Source organism: Bactrocera tryoni, chromosome 5, assembly GCF_016617805.1.
Source record: "Bactrocera tryoni isolate S06 chromosome 5, CSIRO_BtryS06_freeze2, whole genome shotgun sequence".
Lineage (NCBI taxonomy): Eukaryota > Metazoa > Arthropoda > Insecta > Diptera > Tephritidae > Bactrocera > Bactrocera tryoni.
In genome coordinates this window covers 77,462,492-77,489,069 of record NC_052503.1, presented here as the reverse complement: position 1 = coordinate 77,489,069, position 26,578 = coordinate 77,462,492, and the positions used below count along the sequence as shown (strand labels likewise).

At 42.7% G+C, this 26,578-nt stretch overlaps 1 protein-coding gene across 1 annotated transcript in view; it reads left to right on the top strand.

The window, feature by feature from the left end:
* Positions 1-26,578, top strand: part of LOC120777680 (beta-1-syntrophin) — a 116,972-nt gene that overhangs the window by 30,589 nt on the left and 59,805 nt on the right. Inside the window, exons 2-4 of the mRNA XM_040109146.1 lie at positions 5,496-6,023; positions 6,175-6,388; positions 6,461-6,695. Of these exons, the coding sequence (XP_039965080.1) occupies positions 5,764-6,023; positions 6,175-6,388; positions 6,461-6,695 (709 nt within the window). The 5' untranslated portion in view covers positions 5,496-5,763. The remainder of the gene's footprint in view (positions 1-5,495; positions 6,024-6,174; positions 6,389-6,460; positions 6,696-26,578) is intronic.

The window sequence follows — 26,578 nt, the reverse complement described above, 5'->3', positions numbered from 1 at the left end:
ACGATGTCCATAGCGGGTTGGTCGAAACGTGTAGGTAACCGGAGCACTTCATTGTTGCCACTAATGATGTTGGCGCGCTAATGTACAGTCATTTATTGGCTGCTTATCGAACAAATCGGTTAGCGAATGTATTTTAGTTTTTAACGAAAGTGCTCGGCTGCAGTCGGGATGAAAAAACAGCACGAATTAAATGTCAAAAGTACCGCTATCAAACTAGTAACTGATTGTGTGGCCGGAGTATGCGTTCAATAAAGTTGGGAGCGCCTGACGATTAAAGTAGTCGCGGTAGATTCACCGGTTGAGTAAACAGAAAGGAATTTTAAATCAAAACTTTCTTGGTTGTGCCCGATCTCTTCTGCTTACCATGTTTTGAAAGTTAGTCAAGAGGTCAGCGAAAATCATCTTAGCTGGCGGTTGTTGAGTGGGTAACGGACGTTGCTGCTGCTCACCGGTGCGACTTGGCATCTGAACTGGCTTCTACAGTAGGTCTTGCCGCAACGAGGAGACGGCGTTTAGCTAAGACAGAGGTATATATCCTTCCCTCTCTTTCTGTTTACTTTCGCCATGAAGACTGGGATTTCAAAAACGTTGAAATACTACGTAAGAGGAAGCTTTCCTACGCTATCCTGGGAAGGCCAAAGGTACATTATCGGCGATACAGATTAGGCCTAGGACAAAATTCAGTAAGTAGGAGTTGAAAATAAAGCAATCTGTAAAACAGTTGCAAAAGTCCACGAAGACCATGAGTCAAACCAACGACAAAGAGTGCGCATAAGAAAAAACCGAGTAAGGATTAGTTGAAATCGCTTTCAGCGGTCTTTAGCTGAAAGATAGATTTCGGCTGCATAAAAAATGGAAGAACACCGACAGTACTATGAATCTGGTGGATCCGTGGGTGTGATGAGCGTGCGAAGTTCAAATTGCTTGCAAGAGAGTGAAAAGTGTGAAACTGGGAAGGACTGTTAGCGATTGCAGCCTTGCGTCTCCCTTTGTACGAGCGCGTGTGTGTGCTTGTGAGCAGCAGATTACGCGCTCTTCCTTGGTGTTGGTAATCGCTTATGGGCAGAATTATGAAATTGAATTTTCGCAATGTCGTAAACACGCGCTTAGACGTGACTTTCTGCCTTTTGCTCGACGAAGGCTTCTGCGCTGCTCGTAAGCAACGAAGCGAGAGAGTGTGGAGACTGAAAGGAGGCTTCTGCGACGGAACAACGGTGGTTGCAATTGTTGCTGAACACACCAATAATAATAAAAATGTGCGTGCGAGTGTGTGCGCTTTATGAATATATGGAGTTTAACGAAGTGCCTCTAACAATTTCGTGTACAAGGATTAAGCATCAACTGAAAGTGTGCAAATTCACTTTATGAGCCTCGGCTTGTGTTGTTAACCGAAGTGGGAATGTTATCTCCACTACATACCTCGGGCATTTCCTTCGTCACTGCTAAAAAAGGAAGATCCAGATTCGTTAATGTGACTACCTGACACAGCAATGGCCTGGCAAGATCTGCGTTAAATAGAAGTCTATCTCTCTGTGTTGTCTCTTAGTTCAGACTGTTCGTTCTAAAGTTTCCGAGGTCATTACATCTGGTGGCATATGACCAAATATTATAGCAATGTCGTTCTAAACGCCTTCGCAACTCATAGTCTGAATACCGTCTTGGCCTTACTGACAAAGGTTTTTTGACGCAGGGTTGTCCACGATATACGAGACGGGTACAGCAGTACTAATGGCTAACCTTAGCTAGTGGAGTTCTCCTACTTTGGCTAGGGCCACCATCATTACTCAGGATGACGGCTTCTAGCTTTTTTTCTTCCCCGTGATAACCACTGCTTCTGTGTTTTCTCTGGCAAGCTGCAACTTGATTGTAGTGAACTAATCCTTAATTTTCCATACGATCTCATTGAAAATACTCTGAGTTTGCAAAGGTTTTTTAGCAACGATAGTTACAGCAATGTCATCAGCATAGCCAATTATCTGTGCCTCGTTTGGCAGTAGTAAACGTAAAACCACATCCTGCGGTACTTAACCTGCCATCCATCGGTTGGCCTTTACGGCCTTGGCCGTAGACCCGTAAATTATTTGACAACATTTATGGTAGACCGATGTCTTCTGAAGCCAAATTAATTTTCAGCCAAGTCAGCTAGAAGACTCTTCTTCATCAGTCAATAATGTTTTGGCTATCGATCGATAATGCAAAGTGGTGCATACGCACTCAGCTCTTTCGCCAGTTTAGTTGGCTTTTAAAAAGGACGAGGTACTGTTTCGTACATAATGGTCGGTGAAAACCCTCTTGTTATGCTTGATAACGATTTTAAGTGCCTTGTTCGGGATGCCATAAAGACGTGGCACCTTTGAGGATTAGGGATCAGACTAGTGGTTACCTGGCTCGTACCCTTTTTTATAGTAGGGGTAAGCATCTGAAGCCGGAGTGTAGAACTTTAATCTGCTAAACCTAACCTACTCCCAACTCAAGGCTCTCCCATGGAACCACCAGAAAATTGTATCGGTAGCCTCTGTGGCACCCGCGCCCGCTTAATATTTGGGTCAGGTGGAAATCCAGATCTCCATGTTGTCTAGTCCACCGTCCTCTCGTTGAGGTTTGCCATCGTTGCTGCCATATAATTATGCTCTTCTTCCTATGGCCATTTTGTTGTTCGCCTGTTGCACGTAAGTGCAAGAAAATGATTTTTATTGGCACAACTCAATGTTGTGCCACGCGCAGTTTACATGGTTTCATGTCGCATGCCTTTAGGTTAGATGTTTTTTCTTGTATTGTTGCTGCTTCATGCCGCGTTCCACTTAACGCACTTTCGTTTACGGTTTCGCTGGAATTTCTGAGTGGCTTTGCAACACTTTTGAGTTGTTGCCTCCAAGCAAGCCGCGTTCGACGGATTATTTGCCAAGCTCTTTACGTTACTTTTCACCGTTCGCTCGTTATTGCCGCGGAAATTCGACACATGGACGTCACTTCAGTTTCACGCAATAAAAGCGCACAAATTGGCAGCGTTTTTACGGCATGCAAGCAATCAACAATATTTACAATGGCCATGACCTCACCTGCCACAGCGCTGACAGTTGCTGCAATAATGTGCAGCAAGTTTTATTGCGTGGTAATAAATCAAAGCCGCTGCCGATCAATGCGCAAATGAAGTCAAGTACAATTTCACTGTGCTCATAAATCGTCTCAACTCAAGAGCCCCAGTCTCCCCCCCACTAGTGATGTGGCAGCAGCAATTTCGTCAACGTGCCGCAGCGAAGCTGACATTTCATCAAAATTTGTTAAAGCACACACAAAAGCCTTAAATTATAAATCATTTATATGCATGTATGTATGTGTTATATGCACACTCGCATGCGAATTTCCCAAGACGCTCACGACACGAACAATTTGCACTCAGCGCCAAGGGGAAATTTAAAGTGAAATGGAGTATGACTTGATTTGTGTATAAACATGCACAAGTGTGTGGGCTGCGTTGCTTATGTGCATTTATGTGCTTCGTTGCTTATGTGTGTGTGGTTAAAGTTATGTTTTGTGGTCATATTTGGAATTGTTTGCATTCCATTTTATTTTCTTGAAATTTGAGGAAAGCAAAATTAATTTGACACAATTAGAGTTGTGGGAATTCACATGTCAGCCGGCCATTTGTGTTGACTTATTTCGAAATTCGCCAATATAAAAATACATAGCATGCATAACAACCTACATACGCGCATCTGCATGTAGTAAAAGGCACCTGCGGAGTGGAAAATAAATTGTGTGCGAATAATGTAAATTGAATTTGACAACAAAAATTTGTTTTGCTTAGCTTTGCTTTAGTGTGCCCTTATGCCTTATCATATTGGATAAAACCGTTTTGATAGCAGCTCGCTTTAAGGGTATTTAAAGGTGGAAAATACAATTCTTCAATTCAATAACAGCGGTCCCTGCGTTCTTCCGAATGGCTTCATTTGCAGCTGCTGTAAGCAGCATTCACTTGGACAACAAAGCGGCATTACTAGTGTTAAGTTCGTAAATTGTATGCTCAAAGTTAGTCACGGAGTCATTATAATATGGTATCAAGCTACTCATTACCAGACTTGCCAGCGATGCCTGATCATAGCGGAATCGCTGAAAGCTGCAAAGCCAATGAGCTTGCAAGACAGGGCATCCTTATGCCGCTCAGAACGGATAGAGAACGAGTTGGATCTCCGTTGACATCTTGCGTTCTAGCTCTGAACCTATGGATCTTATGTACACTTAGCAGGCATTAGTTGACGAACAGCCTCTGCGCGTCTGCGGTATACTTTTGGTAGAACAGAGGAGTTCTACTGAACTGTTTGCGCTTAGCAAAGCTGATCTTGTCGCAATCGTAGGAGTTCTTGAGGGGCTTGTTCCAATAAGCATTCATGCGGTCGCAAATTTTCAAAGTTTAATGGAAGAAGGTAAGGTGGCAACATCTGCATTGTCAAGCTTTTTCAAAACTGTGGTTGCTACAATTCGGCAGTCATATCTTCGGCGAACCAGGTAACATAGTCGCAACTGACATTAGCCAGCTCAGCAAATTTGTGTTGGCTCAAAGCGCTTCGTCAATACAGGCTGGTCTTTATGATAAAATTTACATGAGTGCTAGGTGCCAAAACGTATTGAAATTATGAGCTGTCCAAGCGAGACCCCTGTTAGGAAGGACCATTTAAGCTAACATAACTAAGCCTAACTGATTTTACACAGCTAACTGCTTCATGTTCGATATTATTTCTTTCATATTCTGGGTCTAAAACAATTTTAATGCTTCAAAGTAAGCGTGGAGCTCACATAGTACATGTCAGCATAGTTCGTTCGTTGTTTATACCGTTTCCAGATCCACTAAAGACATGCGAGTTGCGGTAACCAAAGTGTATGGCACTGTCAAATACACACTCATATCCATAAGCAATCACTCGATCGGTTGGCGACTTTTGTTGCCTGACGGTTGCTCAAACTCACACTACAATACATACAAACAAACACTTTATTGATAGCTGAGTGCCGAGTTTTTAATTTCATTTTATTGTGTTTTGTTTTCGCTCCTAGTTTGGCTTTATTGCATTTTTATTGCCACCCAGCAATGCTGGGGTCTGCATGTGCAGCCGCAGTTCGTTGTTTGTCTACCAAAAAGTTCGAGATTTTCTGTTATTTATAAGTTGTTTGCGTGGGTTTCGGGAGTCGTTGCGGTGTTCTGGTTGTACAGTTGGATGGTTTGTTCCATCGTGTACCGCCAGCAGGTTTTGCCAACTGCAACCGAAATCGAAATTCGCCTTTTAGTATTTGACTGCTGCGGATTTAATCACTTGTTAGTTCAGTTGTGTGCTGTTTTTATGAGGTTTGGTTAGCATTGTTAAGGAAAAAGTTAGTTGGCATTCATTATTAAATCCGATCACTGGTTGAGTTCTAGCTTTCTCCTTTATATTCAATATTCTTTCCATTTCATATTTTAAATAAAAGTTCACTTATCGATGCTTTCATTTCGATTTCAGCAACCGCCTGTGGACGTGTCAAAATCACACGCTTCAAAGCGTTATCAAACATTACATATCATGCAATAACGGTTTATTGTGTCAGAGGCGCGGCATTAGTATTCACTTTGACTCAGCCAACAATACACTGGCAGCAGCGACAGCGACAAGCGCCATATTAAAGGTTCCACAACGTTATTGCGAATTTCCATAGCGCGCAACAACAAAGTAAGTGGCCGTGAGAGCCACGCATTGACGGCTGAACTGTTGCGGCGCACCACGCCACGCGATGGTGGAATCTTCAGCCATTGGCCGGCCACTGACTGGATGTGTAAATCCACAGCAGCCGGCAACAGCTGCCATCACCGCCGCCGCACAGCATTCGCCCTCCGGCATGCGTTGTGGCACGTTGGAGACGCGCGTGCGAGGCGCCTGGTATCGTGTGCTGGTGGCGCTGGAAACCGACTTTCTGGCAATTAGTTTGGACGAGTCCTGCGATGCGGCGGCCATCAGTGTGGACCAATCGACCACACTGAATGGCACTTTGGGGTAAGTAGCTGGTAGTGCTTGTGTAGCCATCCAAATATATATACCATATATGGTATATACTTATAAGCAGTCGTTGCTCGCCATTTTGCAATTAAGTGCCTTTTTTAATTGTGCATTTCGTTGTTGTTATTATTATCATTGCACTGTGCAGCAGCAACCACAGCGGTCATAATGGGTCCATACCCTCATCGGCCTCCATGCAGGGTATGGGCGGCACGGGCACGGGCAGCGCCGCTGATACCGATTGTACGGACAATGGTGGTGGCAGCGCTAACGGCGGTGACCATCTGCTGAATAATAATACGTTGGACAATGGACTGGATATGTGCGATGTACCTGATCATGTGGCAAATCAAAAGAGACATGTAAGTAAGCTGCAACGTGCGTGCGCGTGGTAATGTTGTTTTTAATTTTGGTCGATTTTTTATGCTTGGCAGGTGCGCATCATTAAATCGGACAACAACGGTCTCGGCATTTCCATTAAGGGCGGACGCGAAAATCGCATGCCCATATTGATATCGAAAATTTTTCGTGGCATGGCGGCGGATCAAGCCAAGGGACTGTATGTAGGCGATGCCATACTGTCGGTGAACGGCGAGGAGCTGCGCGAAGCAACACACGATGAGGCAGTGCGCGCACTGAAACGAGCCGGTCGCGTTGTGGACTTAGAAGGTGAGTGGCAAGCATTAAATCTATTATAAATAAGCGATATTTAAGCGCCAAATGTATATATAACCAGTCGAAATGTAAGGCAGTTCAAGATCTGATAACGATAAACATACTGTCATCTCGTTGGTGCGTCTTAGCGGTTTGACCCTTTGTAATCTAAGTGATGCCGCCCTACAATCATAACAGTATCAACAGAATACTATTTTTCTAAATCCTTGTGGCCTCTTATGATTATTCTTCTTTATTGGCGTAGACGCCACTCATGCGATTATATCCAAGTATACAACAGCGCGCCAGTCGGTCGTTCTTTTCGCTGATTGGCACCAATTGGAGGTTCCAAGTGTAGTCTGGTCCTTCTCCACCTGGTCTATCGAAGAGATTTTCCTCTTCCTCTGCTTCCCTCGGCGGGTACTACGTCGAATACTCTCAGAGCTCGAGTGTATGCATCCATTTGGACGGCATGATCTAGCTAGTCTCTTGATACGTTATGTCAGTGCTCATCGTTCCATCCTCTGCTGTAGTCGCCGTTGTCAATGCGGAAAGGAACTTAAATCTTCCACCTGACTCATCGGAAGTTGTCCCGAATATGCCTCTGTATCATGTAGCAGGACGGCGATGATGAGTGACTTCCAGAATTTGGTCTTTCTTCGTCGAGAAAGGACTTTACTTCTCAATTTCTTTAGAGCCGTTCGCCTGTGTGTTAAATAACGAAGTAGATGGAGCCACGAACTAGATGAGCTCTACGACGACATGGATATAGTTGAGCGCATAAAACTCCAACGTATGCGCGTAAGAAGAAGAAGTAGTAGTAAAAGGAGAAGAAGAAGAAACAGAAGAGGAAGCAGAAGAAAGATAAAAAGAAGAAGCCCCTGTGGACCAAACCACCTGCAAAATGTCCTCTGTATGTGTTTGTAACGTTTCCATATGCGGCTCCCTCTACCATTTGCCGGCCGCCGAAACCGTATGTAGTTCGACTTGTCGTGGCTCGTAATTTCAGCTCGCATTCTCAATCGCTGAGTTTATGCATTCGGCACAGGTTTATTGCGCCATTTCAAGTTGTGGCAGTTGGCTGATTGGTGTTTGCCCATCACCCTTGTGCACGTCATTTGTAGTCCCATGAACAAGCGTCAGCAAATTGCGTGCTTTAGGTACTTCACGGTGCTATGTGAGCCATCAGCGCCATCAACGTCGTCACACAGCAATCACCGACGTCCATATGGCTGCGTCGCGTTCGCGTTTGCCTTTGCGTACGCGTTCCACATCCGCTCGCCGGCATTTTATGGCAATCGGCGCGCTTGAATCCAATTCATTCATGCTGCGTTGTCAACGGTGTTCGAGTGTTGACATTTACTGCCGTTACGCCATGTTACACTGCCAACCAGGCTGCACATGGCCTCTCAACGCCGCAGGTTCAATGTTGCGCCATAGCCTGCGACCCAACGCCGCTGCCGCCTGCGTGGCGCAACATTTCCAATAAATTGAACCAACAGCCCCATAGGAGGTGTGTGTGTTTGAGTGCGCTTATATTCATGCAGACGCTTTGGGGCCATGTCGTCTGGCAAGCTGTGTACTGCACGAACAACTAGTATTGCCACACACGCGCACCACCATTTAGACGAATTGGTAGTTTAATTAAATTTTTGCTCTTTTGCGTAGCCTGCATGTGCTCGCTTGTGAGAGCGCGGCGGTGCTGGCGACAGCTTTCGAGTGCGCCATCAACACGCACGCCAGCGATTGGCTTCAAAGCCGACTTGGCAACAGTGTTGTTGGCAGCAGCAACAGTTGTGGCGGACACTTGAGTCACAAAAGTAGCGTCTGTGGCAACAACACGGTCGATGCGCTGGCAAATAGTCTCGAGGTTGCGCGTTAGCGGCTGACGGCTGACGGCTGGCGGCTGGTGGCAATCAAATGCTAAGTCAGCATCTGACTTCACCATCCACGCATACATACGCATGCTTGCCACTGATGCGGTGTTGCAACAGATACACTGCTGTCACTGCTTTTGCGCTTGTAGCCCCAACTCGACAACTCAGTATGTTGCTCTTATTGCCGCAACTCTGCAACACCGTGGGTTCCTGCCACTCGAACAAACGATGCTCGTAGCCTTTCGTTGCCGCTTGTTCGCCAGCAATTCGTGCGCAATTATGGCGATATTTGATGGCAGCAACTTTTCAATGACAGGCAAAGTATGCCACCACCACTAACTGCCACATGCGGCGCACTTTGTTGAAATTCATTTGCGTTCCACACAAGCACACTCATCCGCCGCTCGTTGGGTGTCACTCATGTACACATATAAGTGTCTGTATGTGTGCTTGGTTGAAGCGGAAGCCAGCTTTAGGATGTGTGTGCTGCGTGTGTGTGACAGGATGTGGCTTAGCGCGGTGGCTTAGAGCCCGCTGGTGGCGACGTGTGTGTGTCTATATGTGGCTGCGGTTGCTTTGTTCGTTTCCTGTCGTTCATTAAGCATTAAAGCAGCGCTGGGGGAACATAGTTCAACAACTTCAATAAATTTCTGCTTTCGGGATATTGCTAAAGTTGTAGCTAAACACGTGAGCGGAAAAGATTTGCTGGAAAACTCGTTTGTATAACTTGCTTAATTGAAAACCAGTTTACTGACAGGACGAATATGTTGTGGGAAGACAATGAGGAATTGAAAATAACTTTCTTAACTGCGGTCTGACTCGATTTGTTGATTATCTACTGTATGTCACAAATCGTGGCAGCATCTTTGTATAAGCAATAGCAGAGTTATAGTCACCTCTTTCAAAATGTTAGATTATATTCAGTTAAAATTGGAGATATCGATATCGGCTGCAACGAAGCTATAATACACTTCACAGTTGCATTTTCCGTCGCGAAAAATTTTTTCTGATTTTCACAGTTCAGTTTGATTTACTGTAAACTATAGGGGTCCGAACTGAGCAATATACTACTGTGGGCAAAAAATAGTAAGACTTTTTAATTTAAATTTTCCACGAAAATCCGGAGTCGAAACATTTTTTTCTAGATTTGGCATAACTGTTTTTGTTGTAGTTTTGACAGTTCAGTTTGAATTTCTTTAGTTAATTATTGCAAACTATCCGATCTGAGCAATATACTACTGTGGGCAAAAATAGTATGACTTTTTAATTGAAAAAATCCATTCGTTGAAACATATTTTCTATTTTTTCTGGGTTTGCAAGACTGTCAGTGACATCTGTGCCAAATGTCACATTAAAACAATCATTCATGTTTAGTATGTCCTTGTCTTTCTGCAGTACATAAAGTGCATTCGCGGATTTTGACGATAAGTGAAACTATTCAAAAAATAAGTTCGATTAAATTTTGTGTGGGGAATCATCAGTCAGTGAAACAATGAATTCCGACGAATTGGATATCATAAAATGTGTTATTACTGGCGATGAGTCTTTGATCTATGCTTACGAGCCGGAAACAGACGACCAATCGGCTGAATATCGTGGAAAATATGGGCCCAAGTCGAAAAAAACATCAAAGCAGTTCAAAAATCAAGGTTATGCTGACAGTCTTCTTCGATTATCGAGGTGTGTGAAATACTCAGAATTCTTTCCAACTGGCCAAACTGTCAATAAAAAATAGTATTTAATGTTATGTAAAAAGAGTCCGGAATCATGGGCCGAAAACTCTTGGGTTTTGCCCCACGATAATGCACCATTGCATACTGCATTGATTCTTTGTGAGGTTTTCGCTTAATTTTCAACCAATATCGTGCCGCAACCAACGTATTCATCAGGAAAGAAGTACGGGCCGATGATGTCATTAGACCCAAAACCGCGCAGAACTGTCAATTTAGTTGAAAATCATAACAAACTGTTAATTTAGTTGATTGTAATGGTTATTCATGAACAATTTGTGGATTATCTTCGCACCAGAAACGACAATTTTGTTTATTTATTTTCTTAAAATATCTTTATCGTCTTCAAGTTGTTCCAAGGCAAAATTCACCACATTTACTTTGATCCAATGGCTTCCTTGCTTGAGTGAGCAGAATTCTGTATACAGATTTACAGATGCAAGCCTAAATCCTGCCTCAAAATCCGCCAGGTTGTGGTTGTTCCAAGGCACAATCACGACGTTTACCGAATGGACTACCGAATGGCTTCAGTTCTTGAGCGAGAACAATTCTATATGCGGTTGCAAGTTCAATTCCTTTCTCAAAATCCGCATGGTTCTGGTTTGAGACAGTCCCAACTCATTTCATTATTTCGAGCGGTTCTTTGTCTTATTGGCACTTGAACATTATGTAAAGAAAGTCGGAAAAATCACTGTAAATATTATATACCCTGTTCAGGTTATAAATTTCTTGCCACATCGCTTTGTGTCTCTCCACCGTAAGTCATATTTGCAAATGAATAATCATTGAAAAGGAAACGCTTCTAAAGTCAAACAGTCAGCAGCGATAGCCGCTGCCAACAGCTCGATGTGGCGTGTCTGTGTGCGGCGCAATATTCCCACCATGCATGCTGACTCTAAACAATCAAAAAGTTGAGCTCGACAATACTGCTTGCCGTCTGCTTGCGAAGCAGGTTAGCAAAAGGTGGACAGTAAAACATACAAAAAAACAACACAAAAAACAAAAAAGGCAAATCAAAACTAAAAACAAACAGATAAAACGACTGGCCAGGTAAATCAACAACATTGAAGGTCCTGACTGCGGCGGATACTGACGATGGACGGCGATAGACTTGATGTGCAACCACCGGGCAATGGCTACAAATTCATCAACATAAAACCGTAGTCAGACTAATAACGAACCGCCAGTCAGTCGGGCAGTGAAACAGGCGAAGCACATAAGTACATTGACGGCAGTTAAGACAGAAAAATAACAACAATGCTTAACGACGCTGTGGCAAGGACTTTGCGAGGGATGACGATAAATGCCGCAACTATGGTTTTACTGTTATTTTTATTTACATTGTACATTTGTTAGTTCGTGGCACTGGCGCGCGAGACGGCGACATTAGTAGGGCGCTGATTGCCGGACGAGTCAACTTTTCGAGTGTGTTGCGAAGTGTGGTGTGGTCGCAGCGAGACTGTCATGCCTAACCCATAACGCGAACAGAGTTGTGGGTTAAAGGTGAAGATAAATAACAACAAGCCGTTTGAAAAAAAAAAAAAAAACAAACAGAAAAACCGTTGACTTCTGCGGTAGCGAAGCTATAATACCCTTAACAGGTGCATTTGCAAAAACGGGTACCAAAAATTGTTTGTTTCTGATTTTGATCGTTCTGTTTGTATGGCAACTATATGCTATATAACTATATTTCTTCGGAGATTGTGCAAATGGCTTGAGTAATTATTTGAGCAACATTTCGTTAAGATACTTCGACAAATAAAAAAATTCTCCATACAAAGACTGAGGTTGGATAGGTCAGTTTATATGGCAGCTATATATTATAGTGGTCTGATCTGAAATTTTTTTTGCAGATTGTTGCATTGATCGGAAAAATAATATATGCCAAATTTCGTGAAGACAGCTTGTTAATTTAAAATATTTTTCAAACAAGGACCTACGTTTGACCACCAGTTTGTAGGGCAGCTATATGCTATGGTGGTCCGATCTGAAAAATGTTTGCGAATATTATGGCTATTTCTAGAATAATAGTCTGTGCCAAATTAGGCGAAGATACCTTGTCAAATAAAAAAGTTTTCCGTACAAGAACTTTAGTATGTTTTTTCAGTTTATATGGCAGCTATGTGCTATAGTTGTGTGATCTGAAAAATTTTTGTTGGGATTACGGCGTTGCTTATCTAAGCCAAATTTCTTGAAGATATCTCGTTAACTGAAAAAGTTTGCCATACAAGAATTTGATTTTGATTGTTCAGTTTGTATGGGAACTATATGCTATAGTGAACCGATATCGGCGATTCCGATAAATGAGTAGGTGCTTGGTGGGAAAGGAACATGTGCAAAATTTCAGGTCGATATCTCAAAACCTGAGCGGCTAGTTTCCGTATACATATATAATCGCGGACAGCCTTTGGATTCCTTTGGATGTTGCAAACATCTTGGCAAACTTCATATATGCCCTGTTTAGGGTATAATTACGGCAACTAAGCGGAAAATATTGTACCGGAAAAATATTAGACAGTCCAGAAAGATATCATCAAACTACAGGCATGGCGAAAATACCCTGGCACAAGGTATAGAAATCTGCAAGCAAGTAAAAGTAGCAAACATACACAAATGTGTCTTGCATGGATTCATTGGGTCTGTTATGCGCACGAGTTAGGCGCCCAAGGCAAAGTATTATTTCGTATAACATAAGGATATGCAAGTAAAACAGCAGAAGTCTTATTGTGTGCCATGCCACAACTACCTGCAGTAGCAAACACGTTGTAAGTCCAATTTCCAGCTTGTAGTGAGCAGCAGTTGACGCACTAATGCGTTTAAACGGACCAACCAAGTTGTCTATTAATAAAAAAGCACACAACTCGCCGTCACTAAACTAAACTGCCATTACTTTGCTTGCATGGCCAGCTGACTGACACTGAGTAATGGGTGAACTTGCTTCTCTCCAAGGTACCTAACACAGGAACGAGTGGCATTGGTTTAAAGTTCCAAGCTAACAGTAGCTTTGATGCTATGGAAAGTTGAATGTCGCTGCTGTCGATTATTGTGTGCGACTTTCAGAAATGCTCAGCTCTAAATGTGGCGTTAATGCTATTCAATATATCGTCACCTAAAAGGCAAAACAACGTATCATAAAAAAACCAATATTGTGTTTTTTATTGCTTACGATTCACTACATCACATTATATATATATGTAGCATTAAATTTTTAGCTTCCGCTGTCAGATATAACCAATATATAACCAATATAGTTATCAGATATAACCAATGTAACCATTTTATAACCAAAACTCAAATTTTGTTTCAGTGTGAGTGGTTTTTATAATGTCGTTTTTCCTTTGTCTTTCAACGTATAAAAAGTGATGTTACGCTATTTTGCATTTTAGGTGACGACATGTAATTGCAAATCATATATACACATTTAGTTTTCACAAATATGTGTTTCAGCAAAAGTACAAATTTTTCGCCATTAAAAATTGCTTGTACGCTCGTTTAGTTTATAACGTATCGTTTCGTGTTTGCCTATTTTTCTATTGGTTCATCGTATACGGAGTCAATACAAATACCCGCGACTAACTTATTCATTTTGTGCCTAGACTTTGTTCATTTCACTTTTTTTGGCAACAAATTTGTAGGCAACGCAAATATTTGTATCAATTTCATTTGCCCAACCAAGTGGAACAGACGAGTAGAAATCACGAATTGCTGCTAAAAACAAACACATAAGTATATATAAACAAAAAAATATTTGTATATATAAATTCAATTACAAGCAGAATAAAAAACGCAATATTTTTCCACTTCAATTATTAAACTAATTAGAATTACGGACTTTACATATGCACACATAAACATTAGGGTGTACTTTACATGCCATGTTTAATGTTGTTTTGCGAGCACCTCGTGAAATTATAGTTTTTGTACAAAAAAATTAGACAACGTAAACAAGTGCATTATTTTTAGTTTTCACAAATTTCCTTATTCATCTATATGTTATGACCTTTTTTGATATTTTCCATTAAGCAAGTAAATCTACAACCTGGAGAGAGCGATATTCTAATACAAAATTCTCCGCACAACAATCAAGTTCCAATGAGTTTTTGCATAAAACCACTCCTTCAAAGCTTACGCGCTGTTAAATTTATAAATCAAATGACCTGAGCATTCGTACAAGTGATTTGTGCATTGTGGATTGCTCATACGACGTGGTGTACAAAATGAAAATCGTACTAGTGATTTGTACATTATATATTACTCATACGACATGGTGTACTTTTGGAATACAGTACAATTAATGCATAACTTTAACTGCGTGCAAATTTTAAAGAAATATTTGTATGGAAAAATTCATTAAGAACATTTGTGTAGAGCTAATAAGTTTGTATTAGAATATCAACCGAGTCCTTCTCCTTGTTCATGTATACGTGAACTAGTCCCACAGTTTCTGAGATATGGTTCTGAAATTTTGCATACGTACTTTTCTATCAAAGAAACTGCTTATTTGTCAGAGTGGGATGGATCAGACTTCTATAGCATATAGCTGCCATACAAACTGAACGATCAAAATCATGTCCTTGTATAGAAAACTTTTTTATTTGCCGAGATATCTTCACAAAATTCGGCACAAATTAATATATAAGAAAATAGTACAACCTCCTTAGAAATTGTTCAGATCGAACTACTATAACATATATCTGCCATACAAACTGAACGATCAAAATCAAGTCCTTGTATGGAAAACATTTTTATTTGTCAAGATATCCTAACGAAATTTGGCAAAAATAATTCCATAAAGCAACAGCATAATCTCCTAGGAAATTGTTCAGATCGAACTACTATAACATATATCTGCCATACAAACTGAACAATCGAGTTCATGTCCTTGTATGGAACTTTTTTAATTATAAATATATCTACACAAAATTCGGCCCAAATTATTCCTTAAGATAACGGTACAATCTCCTAAGAAATTGTTTAGATCGGATCATAATAGTATATAGCTACCATACAAACTGAACAATCAAAATTAAGTTCTTTAATGAAACACTTCTTTACTTTGATATAATTTGCATACGCAATTTGCAAAAGCGACACGCATATATCTTAAGCGTCTGCTTCGAATAGCAACATTCTTCAAAACTCATTTGCCTCATCAATAGCCAACAAGTCGTGATACGTAGCTTTGCTCTTAGTTGTCATTGCCTTGACCGAAAGTTCGCCGCGCTAAGCAGTGGTCGCAGTGACAGCGAAGAAGATTGCTAAAGTAATTAATTTCATTGACATTTTACTGCAATTCATATCCACGCAGCAATGATGCTGGTTTCTTGTGGCAGCATATCACTGACGCCACTGTCTTTGGCCTGCCGTCGCAATGACTACATGCAACTTGTCGCCTTGCGGTTGTCTAACGAAGTTGTTTGCCCTTCCTACAGCCGCAACGCCGTTGCCTGCATTGCTGGCGTCACAGTGTGTTTGTTGTTTCTGGCGTCTCAGCGTTTGTTGCTGTTGCAGCGTTGTGGACTGTTAGACAATTGCTTGCTGGTTTTTGCGTCGCATATCTCATTATCGATGACTTTAATTTCATTTCGCGTTGCCGCAATCATTTCGCCGTGCTAGCCGCCACAACAACTGACAAGTAACGGTGCTTTGGATTTAGCTGTGGCAACGTCTTGTTATTGCACTTGCTTGTACCGTCGTTGTTGTTGTTGCAGCTGCCATTGCGTTGCTGTTTTATGGTGTTGCCAGTTCATGGAAATAGTTAGTTGTTTTTGCTTTTAATATTATTTGATTGCAACACCACCGTTACGCCGTTGCTATAGCACTTATTGTTGTTGTTTGTGATAACTAACTGTAGTTGACGTCATGTTCACATGCTTGCTTGGCAATGTGTTGTTAGTTTCCTTACACTTTCTCGCCGCTTGCCGCCGCTGCTGTCGTGTCTATTTGCCTCATGACCTGCATAGCCGCTGTTCGTGGCATCGCATGTGGCATGCAACAGCATCTGTTTTGTAGCGGCAAAACCCGCTATTGCTGCAGTGCGATTTCAACGCTTGTTCCTGTTGCTCCAAGCACAATTACTACCCCTCCCCGCTGTTCCATTGCAAGTTTTACTGATTTCTCCACTCGCTGCCTCGCGCGTTTTTCTCCTCAAGCTTGCTGATATTTTCACAATTCTTATTTAATGCTCGTCGCTGCCGCCATACTCATTGATTTTATCTGCCATTTTCAATCTGTCTGCAGCCATACATACACATACGCGCTCACATGTGTTGCCAGTTGTTGCAAAAAAGCTTGCGAATGCTTGCTGAATTATTGCTGCCAGCTGCAACATTTTCGCTTTTCTTTAACACAAATATTTTTGCGCTTCTCTACCGCCATCTGTCTTCATCACTTGAAAGCTGCCTGCCTGCTCTTCGTACACACACTTGTGTGCGCCACTGTTTACGTTCGCGATAAGTGTACATTTATTGTTCGATGGTTTTGATCGAAATTGATTCCACGCTGCTCTTCGCCGCCGTCTGCGTTGTTTTTTTATACTGAAAATGTTAGTTGGATTTCGCCGTTTTTCTACTTTGTCTCTCTGTTATTGAATTTGCTCGCCTTTCGTTTACTCAGCTGCCACACATTTGTGCACTCGCCACTTTTTGTCGTCGCTTTGTATTCTTATTCCTTTTGGGAGCCACTTTGCTAAATTAACTTTGGCTAAATCCGATAACAAAAAGGAATTCCGCGTGTTTCTTCTATATACCGTTACAATGCGAAATTGTGCAGCGATAAGCAACGCTCTCGAATATGTGAAAAATGAATAAGCTCGCATGAGTATTAGCAACTAATATTTTTAATGTCGACAATGTTGCGAAAGCGAAGCCTGAAAAAATATTGTGTATGATGTGGAAGATAGTAGGTGGGTTTAGGGATTGCCTCGAGGGGTTTAGCATTTGTTATTTAATGCGCTCACAAGCGAGTAGACGCCTACCAAACGCAAGCACTTTACATATCAATAAAGGGTGATTAATTTCAAGATTTCTTACATTAAAAAAAGCACGGAAACTTCAAATTCAATGCGGATAATGGAGATTAGCATTCAACATTTTTTGACATTTATTTTTTGAAGATTATATCTTTCAAATGTTGGGCGTTACTACGTCACAAATGATCCATCCATTGAGTCCAATATTCGATGACTCGTTCGAGCATTTCGACTCATGGCTGGCGGATGACACGCGTGATGTTTTGCTCCAAGGCTTGAATCGAAGCGAGACTGACCGCATAGACAGTCCAAAAACGGGAAATTATCTGCTCAGCGACGTGCTCTCTCAATAAATCTACTGAGGTGCCGTCTTGTTGAAACCAAATGTGGCCAGGATCACGAGTTACAATTTCAGGCTTCAAATAGTCGGTTGTCATGGGGCGCTAATGATCGCCATTTACGGTTACGTTCTCATCGGCATCATTTTGAAAGCATATGGACCCAAAGAATATGATTCCACCAGTCCACAAACCACACCAAACCGTTATTTTTTCTGTATGAAATGGCAGCTATTGAATCTCTTCAGGTTGCTCTCCGTCCCGAATGCGGAAATTCCGTTTGTTTACATATTCATTGTGCCAGAAACGGACCTCATCGCTGAACAAAATTTGGCTCGAAATCGTCGGATCTTCTTGGAACTTCTAAAGAGCCCATAAAGCGAAACGATATCGCTTCGGAAGCTCCAGCGGCTTCAGTTCTTGCACAAGCTGTAATTTGTACCCATTCAATTTAATATCTTGCCATAAAATGTGCCCATTCGGTCCATACGTCGGTACGGCCTTCATGCACAGTCTCGGCTACAACTGCTATTTTTTCTTCACCGCTTCCTCCAAAAATGAATGCTGGGTCTCAAGATGGGTGAGACCCTAAGTAATGAGGGTGTTTCGAATAGTACGCTCAGTAGGCTAATTATGTTGACCATAAGTTGAGCGAAGCGCTCGAAACACACTCCTTATAAAACGTGAGTTTTCATAATAAGGTTGAACGATTTGTAAATGTTGTTCCGGGGTAAGTCTTTCCATGATTAAATACCAAACAAAACTGTAGAAAAATGACAGGACAGCTTGACACGACTTAGGCATGATCTGTCAAAGAAAGGCTATTGAAAATTGGAATTAAAATTTTCTATATTTTTAGGGGATTTGACACACAAAACCTTCCACCCCTTCTGCATCCGCCACTGCTATGTACATACCATAGCTGGAGTGCCAGACTGTATGAAGTTCCAAAACTTGCGCCTTAATCCCTGAGAGTTACAAAACATACGCGCACATCACGCACTCGCGAGAAGGTGTACAACTTTTCGCTTAATTCAAGTTACTTTTAGGCTTGCCGAGCGCGTAGCAGTGACTAGCGTCTGAAATAAAACGGCCATGCAAGTTTTTGGCACGTGATTTTCGCCTTAAAATAAGTGACGGCTACGCGTCGTATGCATGTGTACTGGCCGTGGCATTACCCGTAAGCTGCTGCGCTCGAAAATTTTCTGCACTAAAGATTGAGAAATGTGTTTTTCTTAGCAATGGGTGTAACTAGCTTTCATAGCCATTTTACTTTCGTTATATGCTGTTGTTATACATTGCATTTAAATTGAGTTTATATAATTACCCTGAGGTACTTACCTGCTCTTTAGTGCTTGCCATCCTTCGTGTCTATCGTTTATCCAAATTATTTATGCCACTTTGGGGAATTTATAATGGAGTTTTCGATATCTTCTCAGCGTTTTCTTTTCACTAAACAAGTACCTGCGCTTTTTTATCCAATCTAACGAGGTTTGGTTATTGTTGCGAAGTTCGATATTGACATTGTAGTAGAGTGAGAGCAGAGAAAACGTCAAAATGTATTTGAGTGAAAAACAAAGAAAAAATGTTTATTTCGGCTGCACCGAAGCTAAATAGTTAGACAGACGGAAAAGCTACTACTACTCAGGCTGCTTTTCACTTGGTGGCAGAGAGTTAGAAATTATGGACATATGTGGTCAAATATCTGGGTCTCACTGTGGGTTTCATTCGTCGGTGGAAGCAGCATGTGTTGCATAGTGTGTAATCGACTTGCCAGGAAGTCCTGAGACTGTCAGCCAAAAATTATCACATCGATGTATACTAGGATCGTGGGAGAATATGGAGCGTATGGAGTAACGCAGAGTTCGGTCTGACTTCAACTATCGAAACTGCAAAGATTTGCCCGAGGTCCCGACGGCAGCACTGGAGTTTATGCTGGAATGCATCGCCTCACCTACTAAGCGGTCAAACAGTTAAACACACAATGCTGCAAATGACAGCTGAAAGGGTTGGCAGAGGGAAGATAATTTCGTCCCAATAAATGCAGGCGCTAAGTGATGAAAGATCACTGGCTGCTCTTTCAAGGGGCAGTATTACCAAAGAGGTTAACTTTACAAGGAAGTTTGAAGTTACCCTTGGCAGTAAGGCTGAATAGAATTATTACACGCTCGAAACACTGTTAAGAGATAGCTCAACTAAGTGGTACACTGATGGATTGAAAATGTCGGAGGGAATTGAGACAGGAGTTGCATGACCGCGTGCCATACATATGGATAGTAGTTGCTATAATAAGTCGGTCTGTAGATATATACAAAGTCTCCAAAGCAACTATCATATAGAACTGCTTTGCCATACTGAGCAATATGGTAGTCAAGTCTAGCATCAAGTGTTCGAAAGTTCCCGACTCCATGTCGCAAAGCCAGCAGTTAACACAAGAAGCTAGAAGCATATTAAATAAAAGCTTCTTGAGCTTGCAAGGCCCGGTATTAAATACGATAAGTAGTAGGGTACACTTCGGTGAGCAAATAATTTCACGTTTAAACTGGTCGTTTTTCTACCAAGATCGTCTGATATCAAACAGTTAGACCTTTTCCTGTGATAATATATAAAGTCTAAAATCTATGCGTACAATTCCGTTTCGATTCATGCCGTGAAGCAAAACATCACGTGTGTCATTCGCTAGTTCCCAGTCGAAATGCTCGAACGGGTCATCGAAAATTGGACTCAACGGATGAACCATCTGGACGCGGCAACCTCGAAATGTATCACCCTTTATATACATTTGCTTGTGTTTTAAACAAAAAAGAGCCAACAGCAAACGAGCGTTAACATAGAAAGACAAATCCAGGCTTGGCTTTGCCATAACCTCAAAACTAGAAAAAGCAACTACAGTTATGTACATACATTACAAGGATTGTGGTCACGTCCTTGATCTGCAATGTGACATAGCACAGCACAGCATAGACAGCTGAACAAGCTCAATGCGCAAAGAAGTCAGCAGTTAAAACAGTTGTTGGCAAATAAATGAGAAAACGCTAAGTGGAGCAATAAAAGTGCTGCAGCTAGGACGACGACAGCTGAATGCAGCTGCGAGGCGAAAGGCGGCGGCTGGATCTCGGAGCACACATACAATGTCAGCTTGACTATTAAGCGCCGCTTCGAGGCAGTTAAAATTCTGCGAGGCAATGACAAATGCGCGTGACACATTCGTGGAAATTGCGTGTAAGCGAGTGCTGGCCGAGCGAGTGGTGAGTGCTGAGCACGAGGCGAAAACAATAATGTGCGTTGAAGGCGTGACAAAGGAAGAGCATGTGTTGGTTGCAATGTCACTTGAGAAATGAAATGCTTTCTGCATTCAAACGGCAACAGTGTATTCGGCCATTGTTATTGCATAAAGGCAGCTTGACAACTTAAGTGCAACTGTGCTATCGCCGCTTGCTGGCAATGCTTTCAAATGTTTGTTTGTCAATTCCTGTTGTTGTAATTTGTTTCTATTTTTCATTTGCCATCTAGCGTGACACATAATACCGACTGTGTCGTAGATGAGCTAAGTGCTGACCTCAAGTTTTTCTCTCCGTACTCCGTTGATTTTTCTGAAGGTTTTTTCAGGTTTGTGTTTATGAACACGAAAAGCTTTGGTGCTGTTAACTATATATGTACACAGCAAGGTGTGGCTTTCATATACCCTTCATGGTATTAGCAGTCCAATGCTTTCTTATGCTGATATGAAGCTCCGAAGTTTCATCATTTTACATCTACTGTATTCTTACTGTTTGCTTATGGCAAGCGGGCGCAATAGACCTTAGGTCGCGGTAAAATTCTCATACATTTATCTTATGGTAAGAGGGGATCTTTGGTACATATTTCTTCAAAAATGAAGTCGGCTATAATGTTACATTCGATGGGAAATACTGAGCAACTATCTTCTCGACATTTCTCGATTTTTATTTGAAATCAGCTTGACAGCATCCTCCACAAAGTCCCAAAACACATCTCCTAACAGGACGACGGAGTGCAGACAGTTAACAACCCACCGATTTTAGGTGTTACACTCGAAAACCTGTGCTTCTTCACTTCTCATACGAACGCGAATACTGCTAAAGTACAGAGGCACAACAAAATCCTCAAGTCAGTAGCCGGCAGGTTATGGGGAAAGGAAAAGTGTGCAAAGAAAAAAGCAATAAGCCGGTCGGTTGTTGTTGCAGTGGCAGAATCCTTTCGCGTGAAGACTTCTTGGTCAGATTAAAAATTTGGGTTCTTTCCGGTTTCGTAGGCTCGACTGTCGCAAGAAAAGCTGGCCGGTCATAAGCTACGCTGCACCGATATGGTCACCTGGGTGTAGTGAAACACGGATGAAGAAGCTTCAGATGTGTCAGAATACTGCAGTCCGAATGATTGCAGGATGTCTCTTGATGTCTCCAGTCGAACAGTTATACAGTGAAACCACTTGCTTCCGGTCCAGGAACTTAATAACCTCCGCTCCAAATAGTTTTGGATGGAATGTTTCCGCGAAAACTCTACCTGCAGTCGTATTCTTGAAGCAAACCCGCCTCCTGGGAACAGATATTTCCGTCACTGCGTCGATAACAACGAACAATAAATCGACCGGATTTCGGATTCCTCTACTTTTTAGTTATATCCAAACTTCGGATGCAGTAAACTTTAGACATATATTGACGGATATTCACAGCGGAGCCATCATCACCTTCATCTAGTCTCTCCCAGTGAACGTCGTACTTGGAGTCAAATCTTCACCCATTGCAGACGAAGCGCTCGAGTTGCCCCGGGAACCTTGTGTGACTTCAACTTCGTTTTGGCTGCTGAATCAGGTTAAACTTCTACTTATCCAGAAGTTCCTCCTCAGACCCTCTTATAACAAATATATGTCCAGCGAACAAGGAGTCCTAGATGGATCCTCACTCATCAAACAGCTTTCTTTTTATGGGCCGATACAGTCGAAACCACACGTTTCGTGAGTTTACCGTTAGAAGATTTTGATGACAACCAGTCCGACCTTACCACTCAAGTGATGAGTAGATAACCTTTAGAACAACAACAACGCTTTAGATCCATGATTAATGCATTTTTCCTGCCTGAGTTGGAGAATGTTGATGTGGACGACCTTTGCTTCCAACAGAACCTATTTTTGGTAGGGTTATGTGAAGTCGCTTGACGTCTTGAAAGTGAATGTTTGGCTCGTTACTGTTGACATACGGCCTCCAATTGCTGGAAAAGGTGGTCGAAAATTGGTGTCGCGGCTGATTTGAATATATTTCAGTCAAGCGACTTTTCGCTTGCTCGAAATAATTTTTAAAACCATTTCAAACCCTTCTCCTTACAGTAAAGCAAAATTGTTGGCGTCACCAATTTTCGATCACTTTTTGCAGCAATTGTAGTCTAGCAAACCACCCACTACATATCTTCTAAACTTACCTTGCTATTATTACACTGGGTATATCTACAAAGTGCACCATTTGTGCGCAATTTTGTACAGTCAAAGCTTTTCATTGGCAAAAGGTACTAAAGCAAATATTTCACTTTTTGCGCTTCGCTTAACGTCTGTTAGCTCTTCACAGCAGCTTTCGGCTGCCAGGCGGCTAGTTTAGCCCATTTATACTACAGTCTTCCTTCTTGCCTGCTGCTTGTGCCTGCATTGTCTCACTTGTTTCGCGCTCTCCCCGCAACCTCACCCCCACACAGTGGCGAAATACTTGCGCTGGTAAATGCGCCACGCCAAATTTCATATTTCTGCACACATCTAAATCCCACACTTACACGCATAGCTTTTGGGCTGACAAGTTACTGGTGGCTTTAGCTTTCAAAGATTTATGAATGAAGACGGCAGTTGGATTTTTCATTCGCCACTACCGGCCACTTGTGCCATTTTTGTCACACATACGCATGTGAGAGCATGTGTGCGTGTGTGCTGAGTACTCGCGATACACACTTGTGCCCATTTGTTGGCTTTTGTGCGTGTGTAGTCGTGCCAGTGAAATATTTGCACTCGCATGCCGGGAAAGCCGAAAAATGTGTACACGGACGGACGTGTACATGCGAGCAAGGTAGTAAAATGTTGTTGTAACAGTGGTAGTTGTTGTTGTTCCTGCTTCTGCTGTTGTTGTTGTTGTAGCGTGCGCAAATTATGAGAAATGTACTCAAATCTACGACGCAGATTTATTTAATGTTTCATCCTTCCTTTAAGCCTGGCTCTCGCTGCTGCGCTCGCACGCTAATGCCGGTGGCAAGAATGTCGTGTGTACGCGCGGCGGTAGAGGCGTGAAACAGTGGGAAATGTAATACATATTTTTACAACACTAACCACTACCGATTACTGGCACTTGGAGTACACTTTTGCAACTTTCGAAGCAGCAGCTGTGTGGCATATACTTGAGCTTATTCACACATATATACTTACACACATACATATATGATATATATATATGTATATACATAGATTCTTTGGCGTATTGCCATTCACTAGTTTATGAGTATGTATCGCGATTTTTACGGCAAATGTGTATGATTAAGTCTAATGAGCGCTCATATTGCAGCTTTGCTGGTGTAGGAGAGTAGCTTCAGATACATTGTGGGAACTTAATGGCCATCAGTGCAGAAATAATACATGAATCGTGAATGAAATGTTTGGTTGAATTAACTTGATTTACTTAGAGACTGCGGCCAAAATATTTAATGCCATAAACCGCAGTTGCCACCTGGTTTTGATACTGTGCAAATACTCTTAGTAAGATGCGAAGGCTTTCAGCTCACATCTTCGCCATAAGTATTCTAACTAAATACTGTTCTGTTTACTCACTCTTCTTCTTTATTGGCGTAGACACCGCTATAACCGAGAGTTCACAACAGCGCGCCAGTCGTTCTTCCTTTTCGCTGATCGCTGATCCCAATTGGAGATCCCTAGCAAAGCCGGATTCTTCTCCATCTGGTCTTTCCTTGTCTTCCTCTGCTTCCATCGGTGGGTACTGCGTCGAAAACTTTCAGTGCTGGAGTGTTTTCGTCTATTCGGACGACATGATCAAGCCAGGGTAGCCGCTGCCTTTTAATTCTCTGAACTATGTCTAGATGCGTGTCCTTAAATTGTAATCCTTAATTGGAATACCTCTTAAGGTTGCTTTTGGTTAAAGGTGCCCTCCCTAACAAGTGCATTGGGTTTGCTGCTTCTGCTGTGACCGGGCATTCATTCATTCATGAAGCTAATTTTGAGCACACAGTCAGCAAGTTTTAGGCTGGTATAGCCGATGGGCTTTCAAATTGAATGCATATTTTTCTGACTAGGCTGCACTTTAGAGCAGTATATCTACCGCTACCTTGAAGAGAGTCACCTCATCTTGAAAACGCTATAGTGGTTTGGAGCCATGAAACTTGATTTAGCTCTCGACAGAAGGCTCTTCCTACCCTTCCTCTTAACTTCGATTAATTTGTGGAAAATGAGGTAGCTGGTATAGTCCCGAATCGATCTATTCTGTAAACTTACAGGCTGTCTAGTGCGTAGCGAGTACAGGTTCTAGAAGTATTTTCAATAACGAAATTGAGTTTGTGTTTTGACTTTTATTAACACCAATCTTTACATAGTTATGAGAACACTACACATATATATAAACAAGGCAATCTACCATTGCGAAACCAAAAACAAATTTACTTTCAAAGTCTTATTCTAAACACGGACTAAGCGACCATTCCGATCGGCGCGTCGCTGCTGCGGTGGCGCTGCAAAGAAGATCTGACGCAAATTGCCACCATCGGAGGGCACAAAAATCAAACGGCCACTCTGCAAATCGCTAAGTCCACTAAGTAATTCAATTTGCTCTGCCGACAACTCGGCATCTTCGGCGGCGGCCGCTGGCTCCAATTCGTTCAACTCCACGCCAAAGTCTTCTTCCTCTACCACGGGTGGCATGACCGCAACAACGCCAGGTGCGCCATATGTGTCCGCCGGCAAGCGTGACTCTGCTTCATCAGCGCCAGGTGCTTCATATGTTTCCGCCGGCAAACGTGACTCTGCTACATCAACACCGGTTGGTGGACCGTAAGTTGCGGCTGGTATTGGCTGCTTCGCCGCCTCGGCATCCAATTCACCGCTCACATCGATGGGAGCTGCGCCAGCGTTGTCGTCATCGCTCGCCGCCACAGTAGGCGTGAAGGTCTCCTCCGCCACAGCCGGAAAATCAGCAACAGGCTGAGCGGGAGCATCAGCGTCAACATTAGTGGCAGCACTGCCAGCAACAATGGCCACGTCCGCGTCGAGTGTTGGATTGGTGGCGGCAAATTCTTCGGCATCTTTATTGGGCGGTTGAAAGTGCTCTGCAGGTTCTTCGACCGTGTCGGCATCGACCACAGGTGGCCCATATTCGATTGCGGGCGTGTGCGTTTCTACTGCGGCCTCTGAGGTTTCTTCGTTAATTTCAACTTGCAACTCAACGCCGTCTTCTGCGTCGCTCTTCGGGTTTTCGGTTGTGGTTGCGACTTTTTCCTCATTCTCTTCAACGTCTGCACCTTCGACAATCACTTCAATGTCAACATTTACGTCACCCGAGCCAGCTACGTCCTCGGCTTGTGCTGTTGTAACATCGTTAGCTGGCGCAGGCGTGCTGCTCACCGCTGGCAACTCTGTCGTCTTGCGTTCACTTGGCAACTCAAAGGGTATGTGTGGCCGAAAGCCGGCGGCCGGGTAACCGGTGCGCGCTTGTACTGGCTGCGCGGTGGTTGCCAACACCTGACGTGCTGAATGCACTCGCTGCCGCTGGTGAGTGCTCGGGCGCTTAAGTGGTGTTGCCGCAACAATCGCGATTGCCGCGGCGAGCAGTAAGAAGCTGGTTAAGCGCATTTTATATGCTGCGTATCTGGCGTGGTGCGTGTATAGTTTACTTTTTTGGTGCTGCCTTCAAGTGGGTGGTACTCCCAATAAGGCTGCGCTCGTGCTACTGGTACTACCGGCACCCTAACTAAGCTTTTATAGTACGCTATA